Source organism: Mytilus californianus, unplaced genomic scaffold (genome assembly GCF_021869535.1).
Source record: "Mytilus californianus isolate M0D057914Y unplaced genomic scaffold, xbMytCali1.0.p SCAF_2, whole genome shotgun sequence".
Lineage (NCBI taxonomy): Eukaryota > Metazoa > Mollusca > Bivalvia > Mytilida > Mytilidae > Mytilus > Mytilus californianus.
Genome location: NW_026262668.1, coordinates 63,044,835 through 63,072,721, shown reverse-complemented (window position 1 = coordinate 63,072,721; position 27,887 = coordinate 63,044,835). Strand labels below are relative to the sequence as shown.

Genomic DNA, 27,887 nt, shown 5'->3' with positions numbered 1-27,887 from the left:
CAATTGCCATTTTCCATTATATATGTTTTCCAGTTTTGCTTTAGTCATAGTTTATATAAGTTGTTATGTAATTCGATCAGAACTAAGAAATCAACATATTTTATTAACTGAACTTGCATAATCAAAACAATCTTTTTTTAAATTGTCAAGTGAAAGCACAAATGATGATTAAATATTATGAACCTTAACAGTCCATTTTATGAAGTTTCATTTTCCACTTCTGCTGCTAATGATGATATAGTCCGTGGTATGTCCTCATCGTCGTCTATTTTACAGGTCTTGCTTTTATCATCCAGAATGCTAAAATCTATTTCATTGTCACTGTCGTCCATAGATTCTGACCACAAGTTAAATCGATCAACATTAAAATAAAGATCAAGTATTTTTAAACCTAGAAAAAAAAAATAAGAAAATTATGATATAATATCATCATGCTTTCCAAATTATGGACCGTTTTTTTATTAATTTTTGCAAGGTAGTGGTCATCTTTTTGTTAACTGCACTACACGTATGTAGGTCTTTTATTGTGTGTTTAAATTTTACAGCAAATTGAGTAAACTGACAAAAGGGATTTTGTATGCACGTATAGTAAGTTCAATCCCAACGCTTTGTGTGCCTGATCATATGTTGTTCCTTGTTGTTTGTTCATCTATGTTTTGTAGGGGGCGGGGCGGTAATTGAGACACACACAAATAATAGCTATCAAAAGGTACCAGGCTTATAATTTAATACGCCAGACGCGTTTTAGGTTGTTTTATGTGTTCGTTTTTAATCTGTAGTTAATCACCACATCGGTGTTAACATGTATATCTATTATAAAGGCCTTTTTATAAATTTACTGTTTGCAAAAGTATGAATTATTCTAAATGTTAAGGATTTTCTTATCCCAGGCATATAACCTTAGCCGTATTTGGCACAACTTTTTGGAACTATTGGTCCTCAATGCTCTTTAACTTTGTACTTGTTTTGGCTTTCGGGCTTTTTTTATCTGAGCGTCACTGATGGGTCTTATGTAGACGAAACGCGCGTCTGGCGTATTAAATTATAAGCCTGGTACCTTTTGATAGCTATTATTTGTGTGTGTCTCTGTCCTATATGTTCTCCAATTTATTTGTATTGTAGTCCTGTCATTTAATCTTGTCCTTTGAATGTTATATCTAACATTGCCATAAAAGCGGGAGGTTTGGCTAGCCACAAAACCAGGTTCAACCCACCATTTTTTCTTAGAATGTCCTGTAGCAAGTCAGGGAAATGGCCATTGTTATATTATAGTTCGTTTCTGTGTGTGTTGCATTTTAGTGTTGAGTTCCTGTTATGTCGTTGTTTTTCTCTTATATTTGATGTGTTTCCCTCAGTTTTAGTTTGTAACCCGGATTTGTTTTTTTCTCAATCGAGTTATGAATTTCGAATAACGGTATACTACTGTTGCCTTTATTGGTTGGTGGTTTGGTATTTTGTACTAAAAAATATTTAGGTAATTCCTGTTATCCTTATAGTGTAATATCATAGATATAACATAGAACGTCAAAAGAAGGTAAAGCTTTTGAATATATAGTCCGTACTTTTGAACTTTTTACGTTTTGATGAAAGGAGCAAAACAAATCAATAAGCTCTTTTAATAAGCATATAGGACAAATATGAAGGCACAAAGTTATTGAAAATATTGTTTAAAACAAAACAAACGCCTAAAATCGATTCCATTGTTTCAGATGGCACACAAGTAAGGCAAACTCAAGCCCAATCCTTTGCAAGCCTAAATTATAAAACGTTTAAGAACATTTAAATAAAAAGGGCGTAAACAGATAAAACCGTCAAAGACAAAGTTTACGTAAGGGAGTTATAATATTAGTTTAGCACTACTTTATATTCTTGTCATTTATAAACTGACAATTTTTGATTAAAATGTAACGATTTTATTAATTTTCATCCATAGAGTATTTACAAGTCCTTACATCTTCATTTTATCCAGTATCGTTTTGAAACAAGTAATAGCTATTGTGTAATTACAGAATTCTATTTTGTTATTGTACATTTTTTCAAAATTCATTGTTTGTCTCGGGGAAACATATCACAAGCGTTAAAAAATGATGTCGCTGTTAATGTTTTAACTAAATCACGTTAACAAAATCTAACACTTATCACTAAAGAGACAAATAGTCAATCACACATTAAATTAGTTAGAAATCTGCATGATGATTGTATGATGGCATTGGTAATCAATATATGCATTTGTTTAATGTTCAAGCTGTTTCAAAACTAGTCTTTTCGTCTTCCTTGTAATAAAAAAAAACTACACTAAGCAATGCAACTAAAATTTCAAATTGCAAACATATTTTGTATAAAGTACAGACCAAAGACTTCAAATTATAACAACTTGCATGTTCATGTTCCATTCCATCAATAAAATAAATCTGATATAACATCATATCGCGCAAAATGCAATGAATGAAATATTTGCCACTGGACGTTAAGCAGTCAATAATCAATCAATCAATCCTCAAAATGCATAAAATATTTAAACTGCATGCAAAACACACAACAATCAATCTACCATCACCTAAACTGTTAGGTATTTAGAACTTGATTACTTATCTGTAAACTGATAACTTTAATAATAAACAGCTGCGCCATGAGCGCATGATACGCCCGTCGTCTTGTGTGTGAATTTTTATGCAATAAGCATAAATAGTTTCTGACATACGGCGTGACATGCGAAAAACCCCCTTTTTTTTTTTACAAAAAACTCAATATCTATAAAATAAAATTTTGAATCAAAACCAAAAAGTATACAGATCTTTAGATTAATATAACTAAGAAGTGTGTAAAATTTTAAGCAATAATCATAAATCATTTTTGAGATATGGCGCGACATGTGAAAAACCCCTCCCCCTTTTTTTACAAAATACTCAATAACTCAAAAATAAAATTTTGAATCAAAACCAAAAAGTATACAGATCTTAAGGTTAATATAACTAAGAAGTGTGTAAAGTTTTAAGCAATAATCATAAACTGTTTTTGAGATACGGCGCGACATGTGAAAAACCCCTCCCCCTTTTTAACAAAATACTCAATAACTCAAAAATAAAATTTTGAATCATCACCAAAAAGTATACAGATCTTAAGATTAATATAACTAAGAAGTGTTTAAAGTTTTAAGCAATAATCATAAATTGTTTTTGAGATACGGCGCGACATGTGAAAAAAAATACACACCTGTTTTAGTTACTAAGTCCCGTAACTCAAAAAGTTTTAATCTTATTTTCACCAAAAAGTATACAGATCGTTTGACCATCATAAGAAACAACTATGTTAAGTTTCATGAAATTTGGATAAGTCGTTCTCAAGTTACGGTGCGACATGTTTACGCCGGACAGACAGACGGACAGACGGACAGACAGACGGACAGACGGACAGACAGACGGACAGACGGACAGACAGACGGACGGACGGACGCCGGACATTTGTATAACATAATACGTCCCGTCAAAAATTTGACGGGCGTATAAAAATTAATCACACTTCATGCATAAGGTTAACTTTCCTTAGCCTCTTTTGGGTATTCTAGAACACATGTCAGTTTCCCGACTTATTAAGCCACGTTTCTTAATGTGAAATTTATAAATCATGCCATGTTATTTCTGTTATACAGATACCATGGATAAGCGTTGATTCTTGAAAAAGAAACCATGAGCCTGGAGGGCGAATGGTTTGTTTTTCATGAATCAACGCTTATCCATTGTATGTATAACTTAGACTATTGTGTTAATGTCTTTTCAAAATTAAAGCCTTTTCCTAATTAGAAGGTATTGTAAGTGAGTTTAAATAACCATGTTATCGTGTCCAACGATGCATTAATAAATCTAAGATCACAATAAATTGGTTAAAAAATACAAATATAACACAACACGTCTGCCTTTAAAGATCTTTATATTATCGGGCATCTGAATATTACGAAAGAGTTTTTACGAAATCCGACCAAAGAGGATATATAAAGTATATATGATAAGTATGTTACCGAAATTTCTAGCAAGAAGCCTAATTCTAGACACATCACGATTTTCTCGCATAGAAATTTGCGAATAACCATTTCTAAAATTATGTAGTAAAACAGATGGAATCATACTATATTTATAAAACAAAAATGGACAAATAGAATGTAATCATTTTCGTTTCAAATATGTGAAATAGTCAATAATAATCCAAAAATAAACGGTAAAACTCGCTATTATTACAAAAATATCCACAACAACATACAAAACAAGAAGAAAAAAACAAGAAAACTAAAGAATATGGACAACAAAGAGAATACGGGGATTCGAACCTTAACCGACAAGTCCCTACCTTTAACTCATTGATCCTAACCATGCTAACCTCGCGGCTACCAACTTATACTATACAATTGCCTATTATGCATATATAAAGGTACAAGCCCTGTGTGTCCGTTGTACCGATGTATATCATATGTTCATTTAAATGTATATATATATAATAGACATTTAAATTGTAACCCATTGGTAGCCGAGAGGTTTTGTCGATATGTTGAAGTCACATTAAACCATTGTCGTGACGTCAGCCTATTCATTTACCGTGGATTCTTTTTCTAGAATCAACGCTTCCTAAATCTGCCGCTGAAATGGACTCACCAAATTATGTTCAATTGTTTCCTTTGTGTGTCTAATTTCATTAAGTTTGAATTGGCTAATTTACTGATTTCTGTTCTCTAATGGAATTAAACTTACCTTTAATCTTGTAATTTGTATATGCCTTCACTGGGAATCGAACCCTTCCTTGAAATATATTATGAATGACTGACATCAACGCATCGACAAAACCTCTCGGCTACCAATGGGTTACAACTTAGATGTCTATTTTATATATATATAAATGAACATCGGACACACAGGGGTTGTACCTTTATATATACACAATGGGCAGTCGTATAGTATAAGTTGGTAGCCGCGAGGTTAGCATGCTTGATATCAACGAGTTAAAAGATAGGGATTTGTCGGTTTAGGTTCGAATCCCTGTATTATCTCTATTGTCCCAATTCTGTTTTTTTTCTAATTTTGCATGTTATAGGATATTTTTGTAATAATAGCTAGTTTTACCGTTTATTTTTTGGATTATTATTGACTATTTCACATGTTCATGGTTTCTTTTTCAAGAATCCACGCTTATCCATTGTATCTATATAACTTATGCATAGTTGACAGTAAAAAACAAGTAATTTTTTAATTAGCTATAGGTCTGAGATATCGTGTGTATTAAAGATGAGATATGCTTAGAAAAAAGTAAAATAACAAAAATACCGAACTCCAATGAAAATTCAAAACGGAAAGTCCCTTATCAAATAGCAAAATCAAATACTCAAACACATAAAACGAATGGAAAATTACTGTCATATTACTGATTTGTTACAGATGGCAGATCTTTGATTGTCTTTTTAAAAGTTATTTTCAACTTGTTAAGACTGGGCAATTTAGAGCTTGACATATAATGTATGGACAAATGGCTACTGCTTACGAATGTACGTTGACCTCTGGATGTCTTTTGTTTATTTGAAAAACTGATATACTTGATACTTAACTATAAAATATAATATTGAATTACTAGTAAAAAGCATAGCTGGCAGATTTGTGTCTATATACTCGAATGAAGTTGAATTCAACGAATGGTTGTTTTAGTTGGCTAAATACTTTTAGCGTGTTGGAAATACTTATAGGGGGATATTTACTTATTTGGGGTTACATTGTGAAACGGGTTTTATTTTTTCCATGCAACACAGTCACTTTCTTAGCCTACTTTTCTAATCTTTACAAAAGTAAGACAAAAAGAGATATCTTTATTTTTTAAAAGGTTTGAAAATGTATATGCATATACATCACGTAGGCTTTGATTTTAAGAGAAATTTAAGTTGTTGCGCATTACCAGGCAAAGTTCCTTGGACAGGGAAAAATACATACCTTGTTCATTTGTATTGTCGACCACTTCAACTTTCACCATGTCTGAGTGAACCAATCGTTGGATTGATCTAATTACCTTTATTGGAAAAATAAAATATTTACGAATTACAGGTATCTATTTCATTGAATGTCTACATTTGTTCATGCATCTAGGCAATCGAAGTGAAATTATAATGGTATTTATCTGTCCTTTTTTATTTAAGAATTATATGCTTCTTTTTGTAATCTGATTTGGATGTAAAAGGGTTGATCGAAGAACATTTTGTATGAAGCGCAAAAGAGTGCTTCATACTTAAAATGTGCACACGATCATCATTTTCACAACCCTATAAAATTACAGAAAGAAGCATTCAATCCTTTTATTTACAAGTATATGCCACAACTAGGAAATTATGATTTGTATCGAGGTTTTCGTTTGTTTTCTGATGCATTGTAGTGGTGTTGTCATGGGAAGCACATGCAGTCGTTATGATACACTCTTAGTGTAAATTTATGGCATACTATTTTGTTTTATGGATTGAATAACTGTTTGTATGAAATGTATGTATTCCCATGAAGAAATTTCATAAACATTTTATCGAAGAAAGGCATATAACACAATGACAAAAAAGTAGAATACCAGACTACAAAGCACTTTTACATATAGAAAAGGAGAGAGACACGAATCCCACAAAAGACTAGGATGAAATAAGATACTACAAAAATAAGAAGTTTCTACTCAACTGATGGCACCCGTTGAGTTGCTCATTACAAATAAAAATCTGGTAATTTGTCGCATTTGGTAATGTCATGCACGAGGAAAGGAAGACAGTAGTATCGCCTAAATATGACACATGCATCACATTCGCTGTCAAGTTAAGATATTCAACAGCTGTCAACCAAAATCATAATGATGTTCTTTCAACTCGTGACTTCAACCTTTCCATTGAAGTTGTAGTAATGGTTTTGATGTAAATGACGTTTCTGCAGAAAATGTAATACTAAATTTGGTGCGTATGACATCCTTAAATAGAAATGTGATACTAACTTTGAAATTATTTCACGCTTTAGTTGAAACATCTCATAATTTGCTTAACTTGTCACTGTCATTGTAAAACCAACTTTGTTGAGAAAACGTCTGTTTCATAATTGTATATTCCACGAAATGAAAGAATTTGCAAAAAATGCTCCTCTGGCTGTATTGAAGATGAAATCCATTTTTTAACTTCATGTGAAAAATTGAACTCTGATAGAGATGCTCTCTTTGACTTTCTTTGCCATAAAATGCCAAACTTTACTTTACTGGACAATCATCAAAAATTTATATACTTATTGAGCTGTGACGACAATCGGGTACTTAAATGCTGTTTGAAAATGTATTCAAGTCAATATGAGATGTATTTATTTCTCATATAAATATGTTATATACTTTAAACCAAGGGCTTTTTACAGTCTAACTGTATTGTAATTGTTTATTTAAATTCTATGTATCAATGCTAATCAATGTTCTTTTTCCTTATACATGTATTCTCTATATGCCCCTTGTGGGCCCTTAATTGGTAATAAAGTATATCTTATCTTCTCTTGAGCTTTTCTAAATATTGACATAGATAGACGACTTCAAACTAGAATATATTCAAACGTGATGATTTCAATTTTCCAATTGTCAACTTCCCATTTCTCAGCAGTCACATACCCTCTACCCCATCGTATGGCCTTAACATATCTCTATTAATACGTTACGTTCATACATGTTCATACTATACGTACTTTATTTTAAAGTGACGTGTAGTCCTTGCACAAATAAAGGCAACAGTAGTATACCGCTGTTCGAAACTCATAAATCGATAGAGATAAAAACAAATCCTGGCAACAAACTAAAACTGAGGGAAACGCATCAAGTATAAGAGGAGAACAACGACACAACAAAAACACAACATTAAAAATGTAACACACACAGAAACGAACTATAATATAACAATGGCCATTTTCCTGACTTGGTACAGGACATTTTAAGAAAATAATGGTGGGTTGAACCTGGTTTTGTGGCATGCCAAACCTCCCGCTTTAATGGCAACGTCAAACACAACACAAACAAAACTGAGGAAGAACGACTGAAAGCAACACATACACAAGTTTTACGGTCACCATTAACTTAGTTGACCAGTACGATGTGTATTATTCCCGATTGTGACATTTTGACTGAGTGTTGAATTTGCATGGCTGTGATGCATGCATAGCAGGAGACACTTATCCTATCGACACACCCGATCTCACTCTTTTTGATGTTCTTTTGGTCCCAACGGTTTTTTGTTTGATACCTAGATTTGTATCTTCTCAATCGATTTATGAGATTTAAACATCGGTATCATACTGTTGCTTAAATTAGCCAGAGAAAGTTATGGCATTAGTGTAACTAAATTTGAATAATTAATAATACCAATTTGATAATCATGTTCTATATAATGCCACTATTGATTAACTCAACTTTACGCTTATTTGTTTATATCAATATTATTTTCCTTTGTAAAAGCATTGATAAGTTATGTTATAAAGATTTGTAAAATACCTCAATGCCTTGTCGACCTTCATTCACGTTCTTGCAAACAATGTTTATTTTTGATTCTCCTTGGCAAAGTTTGCTTATTTGACTTCCAAGTCGTTTCCAGAATCTGAGATAAAATATAAAATAATGGCATATACATATATTTCAGATATACGTGTACAGGAAAGTGTATCCTATACTGAATGTTAGTCACTCTATAGTTTTCAAAACGTTGCAAAAAGAATAAAACAGCACAGATAAAGTACAAAATCAAAAGAAACTTAGGCTAACATCTGGACTAAAAAGGAAAAGGGACATATAGTCACGGTTCCGTCCTGGTAAGGGGAAATTGCGGATTATAAGGTGAGCTGATGCAGATCCATGAAATGATGTTAAAAATCAAATATGGAAATATTAATATCCTGCAAGAAGTATATGAATCATGAATGTCTGTATTGGACATAACAGATTATTCATCTTTTTATAAATGTATAACGAAAATGCATATTTGCTTATATTCTATGAATTTCTATGTACACGATTGGTAAGTTTTAGGAATAAGATAAACAATGATCGTTTACGAAAGATAAATGATTACCATATTTAATAAATTTTTGGACTATTTGAATAATCACGTATAGTTAAATACTTACTTACTCTCTAACATCTTGGTACGATTCCTTGTGCATTTTCTGAGGAGTGACTACATATTTTCTCAACAAGTATATAAAACCGGATCCACCCTGAAGTAGAAATATGAAATTGCCATTTCTTGTACTACTAACATTTCATTCTTATGTTGCCAATGTGTATATGCCATCGTCCCTATACATATTGCTGTTATGGATTTAAACCTTCAGTCATAGATGTACTAGATTTGGCAAACCTTTTTTCCCCTTAAATTTGGGTTTTCAATGCTTTTCATATTCGTAATTGATTAAGCTATCCGAGTGTGGAGTGTTTTGATTTGAGTGATTTAGTGGGTACTCAATCCTCTTCAACTTAGCACTTTATTTGACCTTTTCAACTTTTTTGATTCGAGTTTTATGAAAGGAAAACCCGAGAAAAAATCATTTAAATCTGTCTAAAATACTGAAGAACAACAAAGTTTGTTAAACAAGAACAAATGTTTAAATAGTGTTTGCGAAAAACGGTTGGAGTTACACCTGACACAAACTAGATATTCTTTATAGAGTAGTGATGCATGCAAAGCAGTAGACACTAATATAAAAATGTATAATATAACCAGATGTGATATGTTTGCTAATGAGATAACTATCCACCAGCGACCAAATGGCGTAGATGGCTAACCCTATCGACGCAACCGGTGTCGCTACTTTAGGAATTCATGCAATTCCCTCCTTTGCTTGTACACATGATATAAGGTAGGTACCATCTATAACATTCAAAGACAAACATTATTAAAAAAGCAGACATATGTGAACCTGAGAAACAATAATGCAAATCTGTCCAGAAAAGTAAGTACAGATCTTCATTCTGTTTACAGTCTCAGTGCAAAGTTGCATGTCAACGAAAAACTGTTTGAGATACGGATGACACAAACATCGCTCCCTCTATGAATTTCCGAAGGACCGAATGGGCGGTTACTAGATCTGCTCTTGCTTCTGGCGACGCCAGTAAAAACTAACAAAATCATGAATTTCGGAACATTTATTTCTCACACAATAAAATAATAACATGTATCTATATATATATATATATATATATATAGGTACGTCTAAACAAGTGACAACTCTACGACAGATCCATTCATTGGATCACCAATGAAGGTGATACACGACTGAAAACACATATTATATTCATAACTACTCTAAATATCAGCACAACAAGTTAAATCTGCAAATATATATTTACCTTATAAAATGGAATGTTTCAAATTGTAAAATAAAAGTTGACAGAAAAAATCAGTTTTAGAAGAGTAGGTTGTAACAAAACTAGCATCAATACACAATTACATGAATATATATATAAATGTCTCTCCTTAACGACATAACACATGATAATACTCAGCACAAAAGCAAAGTTAGAATTATTCAATATTCTTTAAAGAAAAATAGAAAAATAGAATGATTTCGAAATTGTCACTTTTAGCTTCCGCGCATTCTAATAAATTCAGTACTAATCATGGAAACGTTTAACGGTCACTAGTATATGAAAACACCTCAAAAGGTTATACGATGGCAAAACAGAATATTTCACGAAAAACTGCACAGAACAGTTTATTTTTTTCTGTAAAAAGTAGTATTTTAAAATCCGGAACAATTTAGAAAAAAATTAATTTAAATATATAGTTGGTTTGAACGAGTTTAAATGTTTGGATTGGTAGAACCGTTTTCTAACTTTTGTTGTATTCCTGGCATACATTACCTGACAAAATAATATCACAGACTTTGCTTTGCAGGCAGGTTTAACACTATCCAATCTCTTCTGAATAGCATCTGAAAACGTTTATTGTACGCCAATTAATAGAAATATAATGTAAGTAATGCATAGGGATGGTGTCCATAAAAAGACACGAAATGATATACAAGATTGAACAAATTCTCAAAAAGGTCTTAAGTAATGACTAAAACGCCCTGAACGATTTCAAATGTTTTATTGATATATTCCTATCCACATATATCGACTACCCCTGGTATCAATTAAAGGAGAATTGGATAAATGTACATTAACAGCAACCTAACGGCACAATAACCAAATACATCCAGAGATCATTGTACGGACTTCAACAGCAGACAAGTGTTTACAAAATGTGTGGACTTAAACTGTCCCTAACCTACAAAAGTTGTCAGCAGATTCAAAAGAAACCATCTTCTGCCGTCAACAGCGAATTCTCGAAGGACAAGAACATCAAGATATAAACAGAGGAGACAACCACAAACGAGTGAACGAATACACAGCGGGCCTAAACTAACCCTTAAAGCACCCCACTCTAGCATGTATCTCTATCCTTTAAAACAGGATGTCGGAATTAACACTGTAAGGGTCCATCATCGATATGCATTATATATCCTTATTTTCATCAAATGAATCTGACCTTATATAACTGAGTACAAATTCTTCATAAACAGAATAAAAGATTTCTGAAGGAAAAATAAAGCAATCACATAGACTACGTTTTTTTATATAACAATCTGTTTATGATAATCAAAAATAAACTGTAATTTAGAAAAAAAATTAAAAAATGTGTTTTTCAAATTAGATGTTAAAAATATATTAGACCACGTGCTTACGTTTGTTTAAAGTTTCATGTCTCTCCTAGTCGAACTTATGTGGCTGGTTTGTCTGAAAACTTAAAAATTTAAACAAAACTCTTATCAATTGTAATATTTCCTTTTAAGACTACCGTTTCATTTTGAGACCAAAACAAACCAACAGTATATATCATACCACATCTCCTTATTCTTATAAGTATTGTTTATATGTATTACTTACCATTTATATCAGAGAAAGACCAAGTATCAAAATCCTGAAAAGGATAAAAAAAAATATTAGTTATATTCTTGTCATGATGTATACTAAATAACAAAATTTGTTTATGAAAGGAAAATGAAAAAAATAAACTCTCTACTGAATGTTAATGTCTTCCGATGAATACGCATTGCTTTAAATCATAAAATGTTCGATAGTCGCACGAATAACACCATTGATGTGTTTTTCAAAAAATTATCCTTACAGCACATATACTTGACTGTGTAAAAAGGACAATGAAGTTAAGTTAGCATGTTTGCAAACGTATGTAACAAACGAATGCTTCAAACACCTGTTTGCCCAGTTTGTTACTACTTTAAAAAGTTAGTAAGAATTCATGCAAATAAATTCAATTTGTATGCACAATGTACAGACTTAACTATCAGATCAGTTGTAAAGTGCGTATAAGTCATGCATTTGACTATGATTTGACCTTTACATTGTTCCAGTTAGGTCAACTTATTTTTCGTGTTACTATTGTCCTTTGAAGAAATTGTATCACTTAACCAGAACAAAATACCTCAATGAAATAACTTACGTAAACAATATGTAATAGTCTCTTATTGTCGTGAAAGAGCTTTGGGATAAGGTGTTTCTTTGGAACTTTGGAAGATATCAGCTGAAAAAATTACTTAAAAATAAATATTTGATAATTTTTATATCAATAAAGTAGAAATCCAGTTAAACCGTACAAATAAACTCAATGAAAAACTACTCACTAGCAAAGTATGAAAAAATAATACCATAAAATGTCATTTTTGCATGATTTTGAATTAAAAAAATCAAAAGAATTGAATATATATACTTAGATGTTTTTATCAAATTCTTATCTATTATATATCTATACTCGTAAACAATAGAGAAGATTTTTTTCGCAATCTCATTCCTTTCGAAAATATTTTTTTTCTCACCGAAAATAAAAAAAAACGATATTAGAACTTAAAACTGTAAACATAAACATGGGATATAGTTACGATACTGTTGTCAGGTCATTAAAGATTGCATACTTTGGCTTTAATATTGATTCACTTATAGGGTCTTTGCATCGGAATTAAACATATCTATTCTAAAACCAGTTGTTGGCATGACACGAGTTATGTTCTTCTCATATATTTTATGACGGTATAATACTAAACCCCTAACAGGAGGGATTGTGCCTGATCTTTCAATCAGTTTAATTGAGGTCTGGAGCTGGCATGTCAGTAACTGCTAGTAGTCTGTTGTTATTTATGTATTATTGTCATTTTGTTTATTTTCTTTTGTTTCCTATTCTGACATCGGACTCGGACTTCTCTTAAACTGAGTTTTACTGTGCGTACTGTTGTACGTTTGTTTTTCTACATTGGCTAGAGGTATAGGGGGAGGGTTGAGATCTCAAAAAACATGTTTAACCCCGCCGCATTTTTGCGCCTGTCCCAAGTCAGGAGCCTCTGGCCTTTGTTAGTCTTGTATCATTTTTAATTTTAGTTTCTTGTGTATAATTTGGAGTTTAGTATGACGTCCATTATCACTGAACTAGTATACATATTTGTTTAGGGGTCAGCTGAAGGACGCCTCCGGGTGCGGGAGTTTCTCGCTGCATTAAAGACCCATTGGTGGCCTTCGGCTGTTGTCTGCTCTATGGTCGGGTTGTTGTCTCTTTGACACATTCCCCATTTCCATTCTCAATTTTTTTTGCTTAAAATTTAAAATGCCTTCGCAGATATTTGAATTCTAAGTTCTCTTTTTCGAAATTGAGGGTTAACTTGTCATTATTTTCCACAAATTATATTTGATCCGGTCTTCAATACGACTATATTTTCTCTCGTTTTTTAATTTGGTCAGATTTTTATAATCATATGCATTTTATTTGCCAATGAATGCTTTTCATTCGATAGTTTACCAGTTTTTCACCTTTTTTGTTGTTGATAGGTTAAAGTTTAAACTTGTGTAAGATCATTAATTCCGAAATATAATTACGTCATTACTAACCACAACTCTTGGAGGATCAAAATGGTTTCCCATCAAAACTCTTTCCTCTTCTTGGTCTGCAGACCATCTAATTTTTTCTGCATCAGTCAAGAAAAATGTCTCTTCTACCTTCTCACCTGTAAAAAGTAGAACAATCATGAACGCCCTTTCTGTATTAAAATAATGATCGAAAAATCAACTTCAGTATACTTTCATTTTAAAATAAATCAGTAATGGGGAATTATTTGGCAAATGTCAATAACGAAAGTTAAATGAAGCTTTGACATAATTTTGCTGGTTTTCTACATAACTTCAACGAATTGAAATAGCCATGTAAGTAATAGATCTATGTCAAAATCTCATAAAATTCTCCATGCATATCTCTTTTGTCCGGGTTTGGCTTAACTTTTGGGTATGTCTTTTGTTATAACAGTCATTCAAAGCTTGTCAAAGGTTTTGCCTTTCCAAATTGTTAACCTTCACTGGTTGAAATGCTTATTTGGTGCAGTAAATTTGTTTCGTTAACTCTAATAAGTAGACCTTTTAGTCTCCGATGTATTTCTTTGTCGACCATATGTGTACGAATACAATCACATGCTCTCTGTAGACCATTGAATAGAAACAAACTATGGAAACTCGCATTCAGCTGTTGATTACTGGTATGTGTCGGAGTCAGCTTGAAGACAACCATGGTCCGCGAAAAGAGCGAACATTAATTATTTTATAACTATAGTAATGGAAACGCCAACACTAAAATTAAGAGCCAAAATAACCAGAATTGAAATCTTAAAAGAAATATTTTGGATAAAATCTAAATATGTGTTTTCATAAAAAAAAAATATTCCAAGATATCGACATAAATTGAAAAATATTTTTGATGGGAACAAGTTCACAGGTTTGAGGGTGTGGTTTGAGGTGAACGAATGGAGTATAATTCTTTACTGACAATTAATATCATGTTGATGAAACTGATGCATAACAAACAAAACAAATATAAAATAATCTCATACATTTTTAAAAAAAATCATGATACTGTAAAAATGTTTGATGAAAACAAATACTGACATTAGTTACCATAAAATGTCAATAGAGAAATATTTGCACAAAGCAGAGCATGACAAATTGATGGAGCACCCAAGAGATTTTACTTGTTCAAAGAAACAGAAACATGTTTGTTCGGAACATTACACGATTCTTCTCTGTGACAGATGTCAGCGAAGGATTTTTATGTAATGATTTCTTGTGATACAAGTAACTAGATTTATTTCTATTGATTTAGTGTTGACCGAGTGTTTGTAAAAGGTTAAATGAATAAACAAATCTGATATTGACATGAGTTTCTATGAAAGTTTCCATATGGTCATGTTTTCCCTCTCTGTTTTATTCAAGTTCAATGTTTGGTAGTTAGTTTAACTATTCCGTATAATTATACTGTGTAATAATATGCATTATATTTGATAGGTCTTTACAAACATTCGATTTATCTAGGTTTTGCAATAACAACAATATGAAAACACTTTCCATCCACTTTCTATGATCTCTTTTATCATTATTATAATTGTTCAAAACATGCCGGAAATTGATTGCCGTGTTAATAGTCTTTTTGAAAATACGCATAATAATGTACAATTTACACGGGAGGCATCAAGGAGTCTAAATGCTTCACTTGGTATTCAATTGAAGAATTGTCTATTAACCAGATGCTTTTGAGATTGGATTTGATTTTGACTTATATAGTTTTCAAACTGCAGTAGTTGAGGAACGGATGGTATCAGTATCATTCTGACTGGCAGAAAGTCAGAACGTGTTAACATTGTCAAGAGAAGACAATTTCCTGTTCATACATTGATACATCGACTTACCTGAACATTAACATAGGCTTCCCTGAGCTATCATTTATTAACATCGACTTACCTGAGCTATCATGATAAATGAGAAGTGTACATCGACTTACCAACAACAACAAAAACTTTAGTTTCCTCAGACACAAACGGTTACATACAAATTATACATTTAGACAGCAGAGGTTAGTGTATATAAGCAAGACTAAGTGATTTTCATGACAAAAAAATATACAATTTATTGCTTACTTGTTTTTAAAGGATAACAGATGTCTTCAGTAAATGTAAGTTACCTTAGATATCACTTAATTAACATCGACTTACCTGAACTATCAGAAGTTTAAATCGACTTATCTGTACTATCAGAAGATTAAATCGACTTACCTGAGATATCAAAAGTTGATATCGACTTACCTGAGCTATCAGAAGTTTACATCGACCTACCTGAGCTATCAGAAGTTTGCATCGACTTACCTGAGGTATCATTAGTTTCTTCGTTTGACGACATTGTGTCGGTTGTATTTGTTTCCTTCCAAGGACGTGTCCGTGTATTTCGTCGTTCCTGTCTGGCTCTAACGTCACTGCAGCTTTTACATCCAATATGATCTTGTTCGTGGTAAAGACTAGGGAAAGTTTTCTGTTTGCTATCTGATGTGCTTGTAGTCTTACATTCTTGTGGGAACCGCTTGTATCTGAAAAGCGTTGACATTTATCTTTATTCTAGATGCTATAGGGTGTAAATATTCAATTCTCTACGATACAAATTCGTTGTTTCGTGATGTTTAACAATCAATTCCATCTATAATTAACGTTAATATTTGCTGTTCTGATAATTTGATTACTATTTAAACATGCGACTATTTTTTTCAGTAATTAATAAAAAGTTTAGCTTAAACATTGCCCGATGATGAAAATATCAATTTTTACCATACATTTCTTTTTTTGTCGGGATTTCAATTATTCCAGTCCTGTTTTAATGACAAAGTTTTTCGGTGTTACGCCACAAATGGAAATCTCAGCACACTTTTAAAAACGTGTTGGCGTTCAAGAAATCGAGATAAGCTGAATTATAACCACTGTGCTCTTATATTTAAAAAAAGTAACTAAAAGAACCCAAAAAACTGCAGAAAAACCCTTAAAAATCAAAATCAGATAAACGCATTAAAACCTTGTATAATCCAAACCAGAAAAACACATTAAATATAAAAATAAGAAGATGTGGTATGGTTGCTTGAAGAGACAGCTCTCCACCAGCGACCAAATGACTTTTACAACTATAGAAATGCGAAAATAATTCAAACGAGAAAGTTAAAGTTAATGATTTACGTACAAATTGATAAACGAAAAACAAATATGATATACAGCAATAAACGACAACCACTGAATTACAGGCTCCAGACTTGAGACAGGCACATACAGAAAGCCCTTAATAGTTCAAATCAGAAAACCGAAGTAAATCCCCTAATGATCCAAATAAAAAAAAAACGAAGTAAAACCTTTCATAATCTAAATAAGAAAACGCAGTAAATCCCAATATGGTTAGGGTGGAAGGGGATTTAGAGTTTCTAAGAAAATTGCACGCCATTGTTTTAACAATAGGCAAGGCTTTATTTGTCTTATATGCAACCATGCCAAATTAAATAGTGCTGCATATTGTTTGCACTTTTATGTATAAAGTTAGCGATAATTGCATGCACAGAATTGCTGTTGACATTTTAGTTGTTTAAATATTTAATGTTTTTCTGTCGATTACCCCTATATGTTTACAAGTTAGCGAACAAATTAGCTGGAAGAGAAAACGATAAATGTTTTTGTTATTGTTTTTAAAAAGATATATATTTGTGCGGTGCTATTGGTTTTTTCCCATATGATGTTAATGTTTGTCATTAGTGATACAAAGTTTATACATAAATAATGGCTCTAGAAAGCTGTCATGCACTTTCCGCTATTAGACTGTGGATTTTACCTCAATTGGCTATAAATTCCTGTCTGCGGATTATTTCACATTTTCTAATTTTTTACAATTTAATATTTTTGTTTTATAATGCTGTTATTGGACGACCATTTTATTCTGAACAGGAATCGGGGCTGGCAATTTCGGAATGGTCAGAATATTTATTTCCATATTAATTCTAGACGGAATGGTTATTTTAAAGCTATTCCAGGACAGAATATTTATTTCTCCGCACAAAGTACAAGAGTAAGAGCCAATACTGGTCAGCTTGAAGTAATAATGTGTCCGGTTAGGGTGACAAGTCATCATGTGGACTGTTGTCTTGTGAACTAGTGTTGTAAACATTCGAAACAGTGGGTCGGTCTAATGAAAACCAGGGAAACTCCAATTAACATTTAACATGTTATCGTCCTGAATATGCATTTTTGACCTATAACTGTTTACTTTTTATACAGTGTGACTTGGATGGAGAGTTGTCTCATTGGCACTCATACCACATCTTCTTATTTATATGTAATATTCGCTGCTAGATATTAAACCTCAATCAAGTAAATAATCATTTTGAGAATTGTTCCCGAGGGAAAAAAAACAGTTACTTTTTCTAAAGTAACGATGTTAATCAGGTAATAACCCCCTCCCCCTTTTATGTCATGTCTTGTTCTTTGGTACAAATGAGCAGCACAAAAATGAATGGAATCAAACACAACGATATAATTAGCAATCTCCAGCTTGTCATGCATCACCTTTTTCTAAGATAGCATATATTCATGTCCGGTAATTAAGTCATAATTCATTCATAATCTGATTGCCTGACGAGTCAAGGAATTTAACTAATTATATCACGGTCATCTTTCGTGTAATAACCTGGTTGTAGTTAGTTCATGTGGTAGACAGATCAATTGATTGTTGGTTAAACAATTTATAAAAATTGTCAAAATCGATACCACAAAAAAGAGAATGGTTGTACACCGATAGGCAAATTCACTATGACTACCACTGGTTGTAGTGGTCGGAAGTATTCTGCTTTGGAACCTCCAAGATTTCTAACCGTTAGCGCCAAAGATGTTCTTATTATAAATGATTTAAGACTTTCTTAATTAGAAGTACCACATCTTATAAAATTAGCATAAATATTTTTCTGAATTAGAAGTTCCAACAGACCTCATAAACATAAATAACAATTTTTAAATTCGTGCTTCCGGGATTAACCATCATCAACAACGCTGAAAACCCAAATATTTGAAAGCCAAGGATGTATAAGACATAAACAATCGAAGAGCTATATAACCAAGAGAGACATAAAACTAGATAGACTAAGGTCAACTTTGCATGAGTGATTGCACTGTAGTTTCTTAACAATTTCGTTATTTCGTGGAATTTACAAAACGTTTGTAAAAAATCATGTCAATACCGAAGCACATGATACCCTATGGGTATCAGCAGTTGTATTGACCCAGTGTTAGTAAATGAAATTAACACTTTAACACAACAAGTTCGTGCTTCCGCAGTTTTAGTCTGGTTTGTCCAGGAATGTTCAAACCCATAATGATAACGTTTGTTAGTTGATCACTGTGAACATTATAAGTTGAACATATAGAATGCATTTCAGTTCAACATTTGAGATCGGTATATTGGAATAGTTCCTAAAGAATAGACACTTCAAATCTGTAAAATATGATCAACTGCACCACGAAACACAACGGTATTTTGGTTTATGTGGTCTCCTTAATGTCGTGATCATAAGAAAGACATATACAAATAATTAGATGCGGTATGATTGCCAATGAGACAACTATCTAAAAGAGAACGAAGGAAGAAAATGTGAACACCAATAAGCGCACTATACTGATTGATTGTTGGTTGCTTAACGTCCAGTGGAAAATATTAGCGCACTATAAAAAAAACCATGCATGTCATTATTATATGTGAACAACAAGAGATACGTATAGATAATTTTAAACTAGTGTTACAATATCATTCACGGTGCCAATTTTCATGCACCAGATGCGCTTTTCAACAAATAATTTCTCTCTAGTGATGCTCGAGTCCGAAATATTTAAAAATCCAAAACCTAATAAAACATTGGAAGAGCTGATCAAAACAGAAAGGAACAAAAGGATAGCCAAATTCGGGATACAATGTATCAAATACGAGAATTAATTAAAGGCTACATTTTTTTAAGTGCTTCCGCAGAATTGTTTATCTGTTAAAAGATTTATTAAATTACTAAACTTACCATTTTCTTGCTATTCATTGGCAACTAATATCCTTTATAATGACATTCTTTCTGAATCTATCCCAAGGAGACATGGGAAATATGACAATATCCTCTATGAAAGCCAAATAGCTGTAAGCAATACTATACCTTAATTAGAAACACAGAAATGAACATAATAATATCAGTATCTCTCGTTTAAGTAGTCTCAATTTGTATAGTAGAATTGATTATCGGAATGTTAATAGATTTATATTAAAGCCTTGAACTGGACGAATAAACAATTGCAAATTAATATATATTCATTATGGTCATATTATGTTTCACTAATAGAATATCAGTATTTGTCGCTTCATTTGTGTTTCTTGATTGATGACTGTATCATATTTGTTGAATGTCCAATGTCAAATAGTACTCGTACATATTATTCTGACCCCGAATTTTTAATCTTCTTTCTTACTCCTAAATGCCAGTAGAAGCCAGAAAATACCTTTTTTTTTTGCTTCTAACGCCAAAAATATTTTGAACATGCCGATTATGTTTGTTGTGTGTTGTCTTCATACCATGTCTTGTCATTTCGAATCATATCGAGTCTTTAAAGATAATGACGGATCAAGGATTTACAAAATGGGAACCACCTTTTTATTTAAAAGGGCAAATGTCTATGGATTAGCAATGAGCAGCTTATTTATAAAGAAGGGCCCAGACACTCGCCTCCTACTCTTACCATCTAAATTCGCCTATTGAAAAAACCATCTTTAGGTCCTCAATGTGAAAAACAACATCTGGTTTTGTAGTTAAACTACAATAATAATCACTGAATTGTTCGTCATAATGTGACATATTTTCTATTATTTCCTTTTTTATTACTCTTTTTTCATTCTATCTGTTGTCCCAATTTTATGCGTATTAAAACTGATTTTTGTAATTTTAAACTACTATATTCTATACAACCATTAATTTGTGTAGATTGTTTGCGTTTGTCAATATCACAACATATTAACAAACAATTGACAATAATAATCAGTCACTATGGACAAAGATTTAATCTCATCAAATCGATAAACTAGAAAAATTTATGTAAAAACAGACACTTGTTTGAACAATACTAATAATGGACCTTCAGAAGATGATCTACATTCTTGTTTTCTTCATTCTTATCATTAATTTGTGGTTATATCATTTTTCAAGCAAGCAAGGAGTTGTCGTTTTTAGATATTTCTTTAAAATATTATTTTGCTCAAAACACAGATAAAACCTCAGAAGCTAATATTCAAAATTCTCCATATACAATGAAAATTTCAACGTGCCAAAACATATTGACCAACACCTTAGATATATTAAAGATGTTAGGTTAAAATTTGAAAAGCATTGGTAAAACCGTGAGTTCTCAAGTTATTGCACTGAAACGTTTGAAATTGCCATTTTCCAATTAACAAAGGATCGCTACTCGTGAACAGCAAAGGGGAAATCGTCAATATCGAGCTTGATACCAAGTGGTCCCCTTTAATAGCAGACTTGTTCCTGTACTGTTATGAATCACAGTTCATGGCCAAATTCAGTAAAGACTCGTCTAAATTCCATTTAATTGACAAATTCAACAACACTTACCGTTATCTTGATGATATTTTTTCGTTGGATAATCAAGAATTCTATAAATATACTGCCGAAATTTACCAAAAGGAAAACTAACTTTAAATAAATCTAATATTAACAGCAAACGAAAAAAATTACAACAAAGGGGATGATTTTTCTTTCCCCATTGTAAAGGTTAATTTTTTGACGGTGCTGTTCCTTTGGCACTTTTTTTACGGTGTTTATTTATCCCAACTTGTTCGCTATGCCCGTGTCTGTATAGTAACGTTTAGGATTTCATTGAGTTTAATTTATGTATTACTGGTAAATTATCAAGTCAGGTTTTTCGTCATCACAAATTACTTAAAACCTTTACTAAATTCTTCCATAAATACAAAAATTTGGTCTGGAAGTTTGGCTGTACTTGTAGAAAACTTTTTTCAAACGGAATAGCACATCCCAATTTTTACGGTGATGTTGTTTACCGATCGCAGAAACCCAGGTACACTTACCAATTCCTAAAACAAACTTATTCAAAAAGGTTACCAATTCAACACTGTAATCAGATCTTAAATCAAAACCATACTAGACATTATTGTTCTATACATATGCACATTCATGGTACTACAATCTGTCGAAACCTATATTTTGGTATAGCATAAGGTCATGTTTTTCTCGGACTGTTGATGACGTCTTTACAATAAATCCATTGGAAGTTGCATGTGTACTGATTAATATTTTAGTCTAAGTAATACGATTTTGTTATCAGTTGTTATTGGCTTTGAACTAGCTGTCAGTAACTGCGAGTACTCTCAGATCTGTACCTAGTGTCTTTTGTGTTGTGATGGATGTATAAATACCCTGTCACGTCCGGTCTGTGTTTTGTTAGATGTGTTTCTGCTTTGTATCGATCAGATGAGATAAGCCGGCCTTTTCAACTGAATTTTATATTTTGTTCTTATGTTGAACTGTTACCTCACTGTCCCAGGTTAGGGGAGGGTTGGCTTCTTCAAACATGTTAAACCCCGCCACGTTCTTTACGTGCCTGTCCCAAGCCTGTAGTTAAGAGGTTGTCGTTGGTTCATGGCTGTCATTTTTGTTTTTTGTAAATTGTTTTGTTATAAATTAGGCCGTCTGTTTTCTCAATTGAATTGTTTCATATTTTTCATGTTGGGGCCTTTTGTATTCGACTATACGGTATGGGTTTTTCTCATTGTTGAAGCCGTACGGTTGCCTATAATTGCTTACATCCAATACATTTGAACTTTGGTGGATATTTGTCTCATTGGCAATCATACCATATCTCCTTATTTTTATATTGAATTCCCTTTTGTCATCACGAACAAAATTTAAAAAGCAAAGGTTGAACGGTTCTCCAGTTAAAGCACGGAAACATTTATGCAACCTACCAGACAGCCTGCACAACAAACACCTGTCCAACCGAACGCCGCTTGTCATCGTAGATATTGAATTCTTTCCACGATAACATTGATAATACATAATAGGAAAAAAATATGTAATATAGAGTGCAGGGGTGTAATTTGTAATACATGTATACAAATTTGACTTCTGATTTTTACACGACCATGCATTATGTGATCTTTTTGTCTATATGAAAAATGTATTTTTTCACGTTAATTCTATAAACGCTAATATTGACGGCGTGGATCCAGTCAGTTTGAAAAGGGGTTCAAACCCCCGAAACACCATGAAACGTTCACATGATTAAAAAAACGAAAAAAAGGTGTGTTCCGATTTACCTCCGATGCGTCATTCAAAGAAGGTTAAGAACCGAAAGTATCAAAGAAAGAAACATATACATACTTGTTTTTTTCAATATCCTTGATATTAGAACTTCTCATGGTAATCTTTATATACAGATTTTATGAAAAACGGTATGGCGTTTCCTTTCATATAGTTAATTTTTCTTTTCTTGATGGTGACATATCGCTAATGATAATATAGAATAAAATTGGACGGTTGAGATAAAAACAAATAGTGCAACTCCGTCATATAAAAATTAGAAGATGCGGTATAATTGCCAATGAGACAAGTTTCCACTAAAGACCAAATGACATAGAAGTTAACAACTATAGGTCACCGTACGGTCTTCAACAATGAGCAAAACCCATGCCGCATAGTCAGCTATAAAAGGCCCCAAAATGACAAATGTAAATCAATTCAAACGAGAAAACTAACAGCCTGCTTTATGTACAAAATAATGAACGGAAAACAAATATGATATACAGCAACAAGACAACCACTGAATTACAGGCTCCTGACTTGGGACAGGCACATACGGAATGTGGCGGGGTTAAACTAGTTTGAAGGCGCCAACCCTCCCCTAACCTGGGACAGTGGTGTAACAGTACAACATAAGAACAAACTATAAAAATCAGTTGAGAAGGGCTTAACTCATCAGATAAATACAAAGCAGACCGGACGTGGCAGTGTACTTTGATATGCATGTTTATGCGTCTATCCGGTTTTAATTTACAGACTAAGCTCTGAAGTTTGTTTCAAATATTTTTTTGTTTCCAGTATGGAACCTCGTCAGTGGTTGTCTTTTGTCTCTTTGTCTATCATTTTTGCTTATGTGCTTTGTCTATATGCCATTTTATTTTTCTTTGTTGACATATTTGTTTGTTTTTACAGTGATTAAGATTATAACAAAATGTTGACTGCTGTACCCCTATTTTTGACATTTTTACCTATTATGTCTGTTTGTTTTGTTCACAAATTGTTGTCAATATAATGGAATTTTTTGCGACTGTCATACAAGTGAGAGGTTTAGCTAGCTATAAAACCAGGTTTATTAATCCACAATTTTCTACATATCTACATAAAGAAATTCCTGTACCAAGTCAGGGATATTACAGTTGTTTTCCGTTCGTTTGATGTGTTTGAGCTTTTGATTTTGCCATTTTATAAGGGACTTTCCGATTTGAATTTTCCTTGGGGTTCGGTATTTTTGTTATTTTACTTTTTGCTACTGTAAGATCTTAACTGTTTTTGAGGTTTGAAGAGTTTGGTGTTGATAGATAGTCTGGTAAATTTACAGGGGAAAACAAGCACCAGATTCTATACAGAACTATATCATATGCTCGCAAGAGCCAGTTTCTCCCAAATGACATCTTTGTTTTAAATTTTAAATGAGAGAGTGGTCATTTCAAATTTGTTTATATGATTAATAAACTAGTCAATAAGGGCCCAATACAAAGAAATGCATTTCCCATATATAGTAAAATGCTTCGCAAATGAATGTTTTTCATTGAATAAAATGGTGCTTAATACATCCCTTGGTGTATATTTTGCTGTCATAAAGCAACGTGTGTATGATTGTCTTAAACAAGAACTTGATGCTCAGTTGCATACTTCTCCAAAATGTTCTAATTATAAATATATGTTAGATAATTTTTGTCTGCAATTTTATTTATGCAAACCAATTCCTAAGGTTTACAAAACATGTATAACAAAAATAAGACTAAGTAGCCACAACTTAGCTATAGAAAATGGAAGATTTTATGGTATAACAAGAAATACTAGAACATGTACTTTTTGTAAAAATGATATAGAGGATGAGTTTCATTTCATCCTCAAATGTCCATTTGTTCAAGGTTTTAGAACAATTTACATTAAGCCATATTATTGGAAAAAACCATCGATGTACAAATTTATTAAACTAATGAGTTCAAACAATGTAAAAGAGCTGTGTAATTTAGGTAAATTTATATTTAGATCTTTTAAGTTTAGAACCGAAATGTTAAAATAATGTTTATGTATTACTACAACACCTTCTGCTATTATGTCACATAGTTTGTGTTTATATATGTATTGTATGTATTATTGATGTCGATGTAATTCAAATGTGTACCTATAGTTTATATAGACTTTGGTAATAAAGATATATATATTCGATTCACTTTCAAACTTGACCATACGTTGCTATGCATAATCCAAAGAGTCATATCATATTGTGAAATACTTCTATCACATATTTTAAATGTAGTCAGTCAACGGTGCTGGCATGGGACTGAAATAGATGGGACTGTGAAAAGCTGTATTAATTTTGTTGTATATTTATTTATCTATTTATACTAAATTTATACCATGTACTTTTCTTTACTAGGATGAAGAAGCTACTAGGAACCTGAAACGCTGATCTGGCAAAAATACGGCGAATTAAATTTTTTTATATACAGCTTTACGAGTACATTAAGGGAAATCAAGTCCAATATAAGAATTTATTGCCACGATCATATCTATTAACGTAATAATACAGAATATCTGAAAACGCTAAAAGCTATTTAAAATCATCATTAAAGTGAAATAACACAAATAGCGAATCGTCTAACAATTTTGAGGAATAAAGTTGTTCAGTAGATCTGGATTTCTGGGCATCCTTGCTACTACAGTTTGATAAAATGAAGAAAAAATATGAAAAACTCTCAAATTGGTCAAAATTCTTCATTCAAGGGCAACAACTCTCGATGAATCCAGTAACGTGGTTTCTTTTTCATATAAATCTTGTATTGCTAATTGTTTTCGAGATAATGACAAAAATCTAGGATTTGTTCAAAATCACAAATGAAGACAGCAACTCCTATAAGATGTTAATTGATAGTTTCAGTCATCCGGAACTTTGTAGATCTTATATTGCGGACCAATTTTGCTGTTTACATTTTCTGTCTTCCCATAATATTTTTCAAGATGAGAGACAAAACCGCTAACATTAGTCAAAAACCTTATGTAAGGGCAATGTCCCCTATGATAATTAAATCTATGGTATCAATCATCTCAAAAATCTTTTTATGTGTTATATTGCTGATCATTTTTACTCGTTAAAGTAGCTATATATCTCTATAAAAGTTTTCAAGGAAAAAAGTTTTAAACATAAAGATTAGTAAAAAATCACAAACTTCAGTTTGATATAAACTGGTAACGTAGTTTCAGAAAAGATCTTAGGAAGGGTTAACGACAAACGAAGGACGACGCACAGTGACAGCAAATGCTCTTAAAGGGCCAGACGATTAAAAACAGGAGATGGTTATATGCCGGGTTTGTACTTACATGATCAATACGACAGGTGCCACATGTGGAGCAGGATCTGCTTATGCTTCCGGAGCACCTGAGATCACCACCGGTTTGTGGCGGGGTTCGTTTTGCTCAGTCTTTAGTTTCCTATGTTGTGTTTTGTAAACTGTTGTTTTTTTATATGCCTTTTTGTTTTATTACAATGGCGTTGTCAGTTTATTTTCGACTTATGAGTTTGAATGTCTCTTTCGTATCTTTCGCCTCTCTTTTTCTGTCAGAGGACAGACATATGAAGGTCGCCAAAAGGTCTTCAACAAAAGACCAGTGTCAAAACGTTACACAAGAAAGGCTCGAATAGCCAGTTCAGAAACTGTGAATAAAATATGTCTTGTGGTATATTTGATTTTTTTTTTTGTGAAGGAAAGATCTCATTATTGCAAATGCATATAAAACTTAAAAGGCTTGGTATGGATACAGATTTGTCATATAACAAATATTCAAAAAAGTATATATCATATCAAAATATGATATGTACTAGCATACGTATTTCAATCTATATATATTCTGTAGATACCTTTGCTCTCAAGTTGTATCTCTGTGTATCGTTCGTGCATATTTTCCTAGTCATTATGGATAAGGTCTGACGACAAGAGTTTGCCAGACTTAGGGAATAATGTCACAGCAATGAATATCTACCTAGCAAGCAATCAAATGTAGGACAATTTGTCGATCCTACGTGTTTTTTTTTTTTTTTTGTGATAACAAGACAGCTCTGCTAAATACTAATAATTTGAGTACATAATAATAGCCATTAAATACCATACATAAACATTTATGACACAGAGAAGGCTTCTATATTTCAGGAATCAAATAACATTATCCTTGTCTGGTCAAGAAAGCTCAATAAATTGTTGTATTGATGTCATAAGTGTATATCAATAAAAAAACACTATAATAATCTATTCATACTCACTTTTCAGCCAATAAAGTCAACTGCATAATTTTCCGGTGGTGCTTCTCGTCAACTCCCAAAGTTGAATCGACAACTTCTTTAGAAAGTCCCTCCTCCAATAAAATTTCTCTAACTTGTGTAGGCATCATAAAATCTAAATCTAAATATTCTGAATGTTTATCTGGTAGTTTTTGCTTCAATCTTCCCGATTTCAATCTAGATTTTGATCTTCGGGTCATATCTTCACTTTCAATAGTCACATACTCTTCTGGATCAGAAAGAACTTCGCTCCTTAACAGGAATTGCTTAGGGAACTCAAAAACTTCCATAATCTTGATTCGTGCCGCCTTTTTGTTGTTATTTTGTTCCTTGAACATCTTATCAATA

General features: G+C 32.4%; 1 protein-coding gene across 1 annotated transcript; it reads right to left on the bottom strand.

Annotated features, from left to right (window-relative positions):
* Window positions 1-83: 83 nt before the first annotated feature.
* Window positions 84-27,887, bottom strand: LOC127730193 (NMDA receptor synaptonuclear signaling and neuronal migration factor-like). Its single transcript, XM_052238469.1, has 10 exons — window positions 27,522-27,887; window positions 16,245-16,462; window positions 13,951-14,066; window positions 12,518-12,598; window positions 11,944-11,977; window positions 10,876-10,946; window positions 9,145-9,230; window positions 8,512-8,614; window positions 5,964-6,039; window positions 84-391 (listed from the first exon to the last, which is right to left on the bottom strand). The coding sequence occupies exons 1-10, from the start codon at window positions 27,875-27,877 to the stop codon at window positions 198-200; spliced, it is 1,335 nt and encodes a 444-aa protein (XP_052094429.1). The 5' UTR covers window positions 27,878-27,887; the 3' UTR covers window positions 84-197.